General features: G+C 37.3%; 1 protein-coding gene across 4 annotated transcripts in view; it reads left to right on the forward strand.

Annotated features, from left to right (window-relative positions):
• Positions 1–11,092, forward strand: part of Ano5 (anoctamin 5) — an 86,697-nt gene that overhangs the window by 69,646 nt on the left and 5,959 nt on the right. For all 4 annotated transcript variants that reach the window (XM_021168193.2, XM_029480216.1, XM_029480214.1 and 1 more), the window contains 4 exons: positions 3,611–3,741; positions 5,197–5,402; positions 7,515–7,693; positions 10,495–10,600. In XM_021168193.2, coding sequence (XP_021023852.2) covers positions 3,611–3,741; positions 5,197–5,402; positions 7,515–7,693; positions 10,495–10,600 — 622 coding nt within the window. The remainder of the gene's footprint in view (positions 1–3,610; positions 3,742–5,196; positions 5,403–7,514; positions 7,694–10,494; positions 10,601–11,092) is intronic.

Below are 11,092 nucleotides of genomic sequence, written 5' to 3' on the forward strand. Positions count from 1 at the left end.
TGCAATGGGGTCAGCGTTTGGGGGCTGATTATGGGATGGATCCCTGGGTCTCTAAATGTCTCTAGATGGTCCATCCTTTCATCTTATTATTGTCATGTTATCTTTGTTAGAAAAACATCCGTGCAAACAGAAATAATTCATGTTCAGTGAACAGTGCAGGATGCCACTGTAATAAATAAAGGCTCTGGTTGTATTTATTTTTTGTGTGGCCATCAAAGCTCTTTTTTTAGTTTTATTTTCAATGACAAATGACACTTGTATATACTCATTTGCATATACATATTTACTGAGTACAATGTGATGTTTCAGTATAAGCTTTTTTTTTTTCTTGGTACCCCTTTGAGACAGCATCTCACCATGTGGCTCTGGCTGGCCTTGAACTCACAATTTGCAGAGACCTGTCAGCCTGGAGTGCTAAGATTTAAGGCATGAACCTCACACTGTGTGAAACTTTTAAATGTGCATTTCTGCTGCTTGAGTAACTGGGGAAATAACATATTAGATCCTCAGTAGCTTATTCTCCATATTACATATTATACTTTTCTAATATAAAATGTCTATCATATAGAATTTGCATTGGTTCTTGGAGAATTCCACACATGCATGTAGTGTACTTTAATCCTATTCACTCTGCTCGTCCCTTAACTCCTCTGAGAGCCACTACTCTCTATCTCACCACCCAATTCTAACTTCCTTTTCTCTCACTTTTCTTTTGCTGTGCTCCATTCGTTCAGTTTATACTGACATGTACTCATGAGTGTGTGGCCCATCCACTGCAGGATGGTCAACCTAGCAAGGGCCACAGTTTTAAAGAAAGATGATTCCCACTCTCCAGAATCCATCTTCCAAGGTTGACAGCTCATGACCACACACACACACACACACACACACACACACACACACACACACACACACACTATTTCAGGCTGGAATGCTGACTGGTTTGAGGTTGTGTGTAACAGCCACAGGGACTGTGAGAGCATGAGTACAAGAGTCTTGTCCTCTCCAGAAGACCTTGCTTCACATTCTTCCAGTCCTTCTGACCTCTGGTTTTTACATTCTTTCTGCCCCCTCTTACCAGATGGTGCCTGAGACCTGGGGTGCTGTATTTAATTGTAACTATTACTAAACATTGAACTTTTGAAGTTTTTTTGTTTGTTTGTTTATATTTTAATCTTAGGCATGGAAACACTTAGAGAACTTATGTTATTTGTAAAAGAATTGCTCCCTCCTCCAAAACCACAATAATGAACACATTATATATGTCTATATTTTATGTACATAAAAATATACATATATGTTATATAAATGTACATATAACCAAAATACCAGCTGATTGCATACATCAGAGGAATATTTCCACCAATGAAAAGAGAGAAAATAATAAAAGCCTCAATTTGGGTGGGGATTGATACTTGTTTAGAAGCAATGTGAAGCCAGGGGATGAGTTTATTTCCTATCTATTTTATGAAATTGAAAACATATTAATTGAGAGAAACGGTGTGTTTCTGCGCTGTGTATCACAACATAGTAAAACTGTCCTTTTTCCCTGTGTTGACACATGCATATATGTCATGAAAACATCAGCATTATTTTCTGCTTAGCCACGCAGATTCTAAACACTATGTGGGAGGTTAAGAAATTAGGGAACAAAGATAAAGTAATTTACTCCCCTTGATTGTAAAGCTCAGTAGAAAACTTTGTTAATGACAGGAGTATGGGGTTGCTGAAAGACTAGTTCTATTGATAACTGGGAGAAATGAAGATGTCAGAAATCTGTGATATGTACAAGCATGACTAATTTATTTTTGGCCTGGTTGCAAAAATAATAAGTAAGTAAGTAAGTAAATAAATAAATAAATAATATCAGTAAGCTTTCATTTTAGAAAATGTTGAAGAAAATCATACACAAAATATAAATTTTGATTTGGGGCAAATATCAGTTATTCAAAAGTAGCTTCAAATAGATCATAGATAATAAAAATGGTTTTAACAGAGCGGAAGTCATTAGTGTACCATTAAAGGTAATTGCCCGTGCTGTGGGAATCCAGCATTTCCTGTGGCAAGGAGCTCACAGAAGAGCATTTGGAAGTCCTAAGTGTCCCCACACTACTCTGTGTGCCCTCCTTTTTTACCCTCTTTTTGTGTTTCAGTTTGGATCTAAGCTATATGTAAACAATTATTCTTATTCTTTTCAATGCACAATTGCTGCAGCAGTCCATGTGATAATGTTTTTTATTCCTTCATGCATTTTACGCATATGAACTCTTTCTCTTTGGGGTCTTATTTTTCCTTTACCTGATTAATTAACATAAGAGGATGGCTCTCTGCCTGTGTGTGTCTCCTTTGCCAATGTGCACTTATTCGTGCTATTTGATGCCTTCCCTACATGCATGCTTATCTACTTTTTTTTAATTTGCAGTAATGCTTCAAAAGCAATAGCTACCAACTCTTGTTTTCTTCTTTTTTAAGTATATGTGTAGAAAATAGGTTTTTGTCATAAATTTTATCTTTTTTGCATTTTAGTCATCTCATGAGGCCACTCAGTCATGAGTGACCTGCGGCTTCTCCATGCTTCCATTCGCACGTGGGGATAGATAGATGCATTCTTGGAGTCACCATGAAGTGGTGCTTGGGCTTGGCCATCTCCTCCCCTTTGTGACAACTGAAAACTGTTTCCCAATGTTGCAAATCTTCCCTTACAAAATCACTCTGTTTGGGGGTTACTGCTTTAAATGCATAAATTTGCAGGCTTTGACATTCAGGTTGAGCATGCTGAGAGCATCCATTATTATTGTCTTGGACCGTTGATAGATTTTGTTCGGGTTGTTTGTTTGTTTGTTTGTTTGTTTTGTAAAACTATGAATGTGGTTTTTTTTCTTCCACTCCAAAAACGTAGTCCCTGAAGGATCTACTATCCAGCAGCAACACAGCTCAGTGTTTGTTTTATTTCAATGATTTATTTTGTCATACCATTCACTTGAATATGACCCTGCATGTTCTTGCTTTGGTTTTTATTTCAAATGCTCTTCACACCGATGAGGACATTTGCCTCTGTTTTGTTGGTCTCTTTTAATCAGGTTGAGCTAACTTGGTTCTAGGATTATTTGCTAGAAGCAAACTTCAGAAGGTATTTGCTACCAAGTGCTTTTGTGTTTAACATTAATTCTGTCATTGTATCTATTTTATTGCTTAATTGGATAGTTAGAACACAAACTTATTTCTTTGCACAATCCAACACTACCATAATCCACCTTATATGGTATAGAATTTGGTTGGTTACTCTCTTGTAATACATTGCATTTACTTAAATAAGCCTCTGCTTTTCCTTTAATTTACATTTTCTGTTATGATAAATTTCTCATTTCTGTAGTTGTTTTCTAAGCATTAAGAGACATGGAGATTGGCCATTGCCCCAAGCCCTGACCACCTCCCTTAATATGCTCTATTAACCTAAGTACCACCACTTGTGGAAAAAACTATACTAGGTTTTCATTCTGACTTTATCTCCTATTGAGTTAGCTTAAAGTCCTTAGTCTGTCTTTCTGATAGTTTCCAGACTTAACACACTGCCTCTCTGACTCATGTCAACTTTTATCCTTTCTGACAGCTTGATTTTTAATTGGTGGAGACGCCGAAGAGCCCGGACCCACTCTGAGAAACTGTACAGTCGTTGGGAGCAAGATCATGACCTTCAGATTTACGGACATCGTGGGCTGTTTTATGAGTACTTGGAAACAGGTAATTTTCAATCATGGCTCTGAGGCAGCACCGACACTGATAAGATGAATAGTTTTAATTTCTTTCAATTTTCTTATGTATGCTGGATGCTTGAGATTATTGAGTGAAAATGACGGATGGATGGATGGATGATTGGGTGGATGGATGGATATATATCTATCGATGGCAGATGAATGAATAATGGCCGATACATGACTACTGGGAGATGGAAGGATATGTGATTTTGTGTATGTGTAGATGGATGGTGAATAGACTGATGGATAGGTAGATAGAGGGATAGGTGTGCAGATGAATGAATGGCACATACACATGTGGTAGATGGGCATATGGATAGCATAAAGATGGATGAATGAATGGGTGGATGAATTAATGGCAGAGAGATGTATGGGTAGCAGATGAATGTATATACAGATGGCAGGTGTGTGTGTGTGTGTGTGTAGAACAGATTGAGGGAAGGTACTTGAATATATATATGGATGGATGGAAGGTAGATGGTTGTTGGACAGATGGATGGATGGATGGATGGATGGATGGATGGATGGATGGGTGGAGAAAAATTATTCCCTTTTTCTTTGTCTGGTGATCAAACAAAGAAGACACACTGGGGTGAGATCCTAGATGGCTGGTGCTTTGGCTGCTTGTGTGGTCTGCCAAGGGTGCTTCTGCTCACAGACATCCCCTGCCTTGCTGGACCTATAGAGGGCAGTTATGTACCTATTACCAAAATCATGGTGCAACAAAGGAGATAATCTGAAAACCATTACATGATTACTGTTTATTAGATATGCTATATATTTCATCTAAAATCTGTTATTGTGATATAAGACATTTTTACCCTTCAAGATAAATTAAAATTACCATAATATACTTTATATTGTATGGCCTTAGTTAGATAATACTATGTACATTATTGTACACGGAGATGGGAAATCTTATTTTAGGCAGCTTAGGTGTGCAATAGGTAGATACTGCTTTATAGGGTGATAAAATAGTATTTTTCCTTACTATATAAGTTCTAATGAATGCATATGCACAGGAAGGAGAGTTTGGTACTGGCATAAAGATGTGAAATATTTATAACAACATTAGCTTCTGTGCATTGAGAGCCAACCAAGACTTAATTTATACTTAATCTTAACTCTCACTTATTCCTTTAGTCATGAGATAATTGTGCAGTGGACTCATTGGCTATATTTAATTTTGGTGTTGAAGATACTGAAGTTAAATAGATTAACTAGTTTTCTAGGTAAAGATCTGAGTCTGACACCTTGAAACACACACTGCCTCTCCCTCTGATAATTTGTTTGTTCCTTTAAAAAGCAAGGAGGGGTGAATCAGTGTTATTATTCCCTTCCTAACAAACCAGCTGAAAAGTGGTGAGTGTACAGGTGGCAGGAACTGGATGAATGGACCTTCTCTCTGTGTCATAATGATGGATGACCCGTGTCTCTTCAGTTATCCAGTTTGGGTTTGCCACGCTGTTTGTGGCCTCTTTTCCTCTGGCACCCCTGTTTGCTCTCATGAACAACATCATGGGAATCCGAGTGGATGCCTGGAAGCTGACAACTCAGTACAGGAGACCTGTCGCAGCGAAAGCCCACTCCATAGGTGTCTGGCAAGACATTCTTTTTGGAATGGCCATCGTTTCTGTTGCAACTAATGTAAGTGTGCCTCTTTCCGTGGGGCGACTTTGCATTTCTTTTTTGATGTATTGGGGTGGAGAAATGTGAATGGCACCTGATTCAATCCTCTTTGGTACCAATTTCATCACAGTGATAGTTTGTAAGGACAAGCTATCCTAAATGTTATTTTCTAAGAAAGAGCAATAGGAAGACAACAGTACTTTCTCATTGGAATTTCATGATGTTGTTTTACAAATTGCACCAATCTAGGCAGAAAATCAGTGATAATGTAACGTGTTTGAACAATGCAGTCAAGGAGTGAGGATACACATATGTACATATAAATATAAATTTATTTATTTTACTTACTGTAAGATGATTTTTGAAATGACATTTTAAAAATCCTAATTTTATAGCCTTCATATTTGTCAAAATTATGTTTTTTCAATTGAAGTTTTACTGAGATAATCAAAAGGAGATTTGACAACTGAATATTTGTGATTTATTTTAGAAAGCTCTGTGTAAAGGAAATGTGGTTGAAATTGTGAAGCTTAAATACAGTGGGAACATGGAGAAATGAGCTAGAGAACCACTATAGAAAAATCCTTACCTGATAATGCTCTTTCAAAACCTAGACAGGAAAACCTACCCTAAGCATCTGACTTCAGCTGCCAAAGGGAAACTCAGAGACATAACACATGGATAGAAGCAATAAAGAAATAAAAACAAAAGTTTATTATAGACAACTTAGAAAATAAAAGAATAATGCATATAAATATGACATAAAGCAGGAGCTAATTTGTTGAAAAAAATAAACAAAAAGAAAATTCCAAACCCATGGAAACTATGAAACACTGCTCTGTACAGGCTTTTAAAAATTTGTTCTGAAATTACCGATTGTGAGAAAAGTGTGTCAGACATATTCAATAAGCAACAGAAATACAAAATATAACTCTTTTTCATAGAAGAGCAGAAAAAGGTTTTATTTTTAAATTTTTTATCCTTTTAAAAAATGGTGATTTTACTTATTTACAGTTCAAATGTTGTCCTCCTTCCCTGTCTCCCCTCCTCAAATCCTCTATCCCATCCCCACTTCCCTTTACTACTAGATGGTGCTCCCCCACCCATTCAGCCACTCCCACCTCACTGCTCTATCATCCCCCTATGCTGGGGCATCAAACCTTCACAGAACCGAGGGCCTCCCCTCCCATTGATGCCAGATAAGGCAGTCCTCTACTACATATGTAGCTGGAGCCATGAATCCCTCCATGTATACTCTTTGATTTGTGGTTTAGTTCCTGGAAACTCTGGGGGTGGGGGAGTCCAGTTAGTTTATATTGTTGTTCTTCCTATAGAGTTGCAATCCCCTTCAGCTCTAGAAAAGGGTTTTTTAATATATACCACTAAATGCACTGGCGCCAGAGTCAGATAGATAGTTCTAAGTACATTCATGTGATCTAGAATATACAAACTATTTCTGTGATTATTTTACTTTGGAAAAAATAGAACCCCATAGAATGAAGCTCTGAAATTACTTGTAGTAAACTACAATTAAGTGTCAACCCACAGTCCTTTCTTTCATTCATCAGCCTGCTATAGACACACTCAATACACAGACACAAGACATGGCTACACACAGACAAACAGAGAGACATAGTCATGAATACACACAGGTACATCTATACAGACCTATACAGACATATGCACCTATAAGCACATACACACAGATTTTAAGAATATATACAGACACACATGAATACAAACAGAAATGCACATGTAGACACAAAAACACTCAGAGATACAGACCAATGAATTCCCCTATCCCTGCATATCTCTCCTCTAGCCCTGACAGAGGGAATTCTTTTTAAGGACAGTGCATGTGTCAATCAGGAACATGAGCCATGGCAAGGCCAAGGCCAAGGACAATTAACATGCTTTGGAGCAACAAATACCCATAGGTTCAATCCTTAGCTTTTTTGTAGTTAGGAAATCATAGAAAATTGATCCCATGCTACCTATGAGCCTTTGCATGTTTTAGAGTGGTGTTTAAGTCATCTCACATTCATGTGGCTCAAAAAAGTGGGCTTGCATACATGTTAGACTTTGAGCGCTGGGCTGAGCTCATCATCTTTCTCTCCCTTTGTCCATCAGGCCTTCATTGTCTCATTCACATCTGACATCATCCCCCGGTTAGTTTACTTCTATGCCTACTCAACGAATTCCACAGAGCCCTTGAGTGGATACGTCAATAACAGCCTGTCAGTGTTCCTGATAGCTGACTTTCCCAACCACACAGTGCCCATGGAGAAAAAAGACTTCGTCACCTGCAGGTCTTCTTCTGTCTAGGTTTTAGCACTGTACTTTTAATGTCTTTCTTAAATTATCTTTTTCCTAATGTGTGTCCTACTCTCTAAAAGGTTTACTCAAGGCAACAGATTTCTTGGGTTGATATCAGTTCTGGAATTCACACATTGTACAAACTGACAAACTGCTTAAAAAGAAGGGACATTATGGATAGAGGTCATATTATTTTTTAAATAATTTCCCATTTTTGAATTATTGAAAATATTGCCCACTATCTAGCCCATGCTCCCTGGACTTTTTCCATAACACCTTTCAATCAGTCAGTATAGTTAATTACCTGAATTTCACCATTTATTCTCAGAAAATATATTAAGAAATGGAGAAATAACAATAAAATAATAATGTGTGTGTATATATACATATATGCATATAGGTAATATATACATATTAATATTAACTGGACCAGTTCACCAGCCTTCATTCCACCTTAAAGATTTTCTTCAGCATAGAATTGTGAGGTGGGACATGTGAACTGTTACTACCACACCCAGTATATCATGTTCTGTGGTGTTCTTCATACCATAGAATATAAAAATAATTGTCAATACTAGGTGGGTTAATAATAGAGATATATAGATGCAAGATGGCTGATGGAGATAGGCAAGTAGTTTGGTTGATAGATGATAGATAAATAGAAAATAGATAAATAGATACATAAATAGATACATAAATTCATAGATATATAGATAATAGACATAGATGGTATAGGTAGATAAATAATGAAGATAGATTTATAGACAGAGATGATAGATGATAGGCAGATATAGTAAAGATCAAAGAAAAATATATATGATAGATATATATAATTGATAGATGATAGAGATAAATAGGCAGATGATATAAATATATGATAAAGATAGATAAATAGATGGTAGATAGATTGATAAGCAGGGATACTGAAATAGATGATACAGATAGATAGTAGATAAATCATAAATAGATGGTCAATACATATCAGACCAATAGACATATGCACACATATGTACATGCAAAAGCCTTTAATCTTAATTTCAACCCAACTCTGAATTCTTCCTTGGGAATTCTAATAAAGCAAGAAAACCATGACAGGACAGTCAGAAAAACAAAGCCACTGATTTATAGTACACTTGGATACTAAGGGATCGTGACTCAGTGTTCAAGACTGAGATCTCTGTTGTCTGACTTCTTGGTTTCATTATTTTGTAAAAGATGGGACTGAATTTTGAAGAACATCAGTCTGATGTCTTTGTGGTAGAGAGCAATCTGCAATTCTGAGCACTGAAAAGAGTACAGAAAGAGAACATTGCCTCATGGACACATCTAAAAGAAAACGAAGGCTCAGGGAACCAGAAGTGGTCAACATAGTAAGTCAGATGGGTGAGATAGGAGGAGTATTTCAGTAAAATGACATGGAAGCTGTTCACTGATGAGAAAAGTCTGCATTAGACTATATAAGTTCCTCTAGTTTATCTCCTATTATAGGGATTACGTGGGTAACTAGCGCAGGCCTAGAGCTGAGTGAATAGGAAAAGGTTTAACATTATCTGTTATTTTCTTATGACCTGCATTGGTAACCACTCTCCTAAGAAAATAATAAAAACTTATGTCAGGTTTCTTTTTCTTTTCTTTTCTTTTCTTTTCTTTTCTTTTCTTTTCTTTTCTTTTCTTTTCTTTTTTCCTTTCTTTTCTTTTCTTTATTGGATATTTTCTTTATTTACATTTCAATAAATACATAAATTTGTTATCCCCTTTCCTGGTTTCTCCTCCAAAACGCACTCCCCCAATCTCTTCCCACCTCCCCCTACTCATCAACCAATCCACTCCTGCTTCCTGGCCCTTGTATTTACCCACATTGGGGTATAGAGCCTTCACAGGTCCAAGGGCCTCTCCTCCCATTGATGTCCAAGGTCATCCTCTGCTACATATACAGTTGAAGCCATGAATCCCACCATGTTTACTCTTTGGTTGGTGGTTTAGTCCCTGGGAGCTCTGAGGGTACTGGTTAATTCATATTGTTTTTCCTCCTATGGGGCTGCAAACCCCTTCAGCTCCTTAGGTCCTTTCTCTAGCTCCTTTATTGGGGACCCTGTGCTCAATCCAATAAATAACTGTGAGCATTCACTTCTGTATTTGTCAGTCACTGGCAGAGCCTCTCAGGAGACAGCAATATCAGGCTCCTGGCAGCAAGCACTTGTTGGAATCCACAACAGTGTCTGGGTTTGGTGATTGTATATGGGATACATCCCCAAGTGAGGCAGTCTCTGGATGGTCATTTCTTCAGTCTCGACTCCACACTTTGTCTCTGTAACTCCTTCCATGGATGTTTTGCTCCCCCTTCTAAGAAGGTTTGAAGTATCCACACTTTGGTCTTCCTTCTTGAGGTTCATGTAGTTTGTGAATTGTATCTTGGGTATTGCTAACTTCTGGGCTAATATCCACTTATCAGTGAGTGCGTATCATGTGTGTTCCTTTGTGATTGGGTTACCTCACTCAGGTTTATTAAACATTCCTGTCTGACATCCATCTGTCATTCTACCTGTCATCTATATCTATCACCTATCTACTTATTTATTTATCACAGATTATCTATCTCTCATCTACATACATGTCTATGTCTGTTTACCTACCTATCATCTATCAACTATTTATCATCTGTATCTATTGTAGATTATTAATCTCTCCATCATCTGTCTAACATCTATCATATCTATTAATCTATGGTAGATCATCTCTCGATACCTAGAAGTCCATCCACCTATGGTTCATTTTTGTTCTTTTTCCTTTTTAGGTACAGAGATTATAGGTACCCTCCTGATCATGAGGATAAGTACAGCCATAACATGCAGTTCTGGCATGTTCTTGCCGCCAAGATGACCTTCATCATAGTAATGGAAGTAAGCTGACATGGACTCTCTTCATCTCTTTTTTATCTCCCTTCTAACTTGCCCTTTTCCAAAGCAGCTGTTTCTAAACACACCTGTCATGGAGACGTTTGCTTCTTCACCTTTCTTGCAATGTCTCCATGGGAACTTGTTATTCACAGAAAATTGGTAAATGCACCTTGGCAACAGCAAAATAAAGAAAATGGCAGCAAGGTCAGGAGATGCCTGACTTTTAGAGCACATGCTCTGAAGGCTCTGTTTCATAGTACTCCTAAAGTTGTTTCCACTGATTTTTTTTAACTTTAATTTTGTTTAAAAAAACTTGAAGTAAGTATGCAAACTTTCAACTTTGAAGTGCATAATTTAGTGCTAGGCTATAATTGCTGACATCTTAGAATGGTATATCACAAACAAGAGCACACAACACTGTCTTCGTCTATACATGATCATCTTCTTCCTTAAAATAGTTCTGTATACACACACACACACACACACACACACACA

The sequence above is a fragment of the Mus caroli genome, chromosome 7 (assembly GCF_900094665.2).
Source record: "Mus caroli chromosome 7, CAROLI_EIJ_v1.1, whole genome shotgun sequence".
Lineage (NCBI taxonomy): Eukaryota > Metazoa > Chordata > Mammalia > Rodentia > Muridae > Mus > Mus caroli.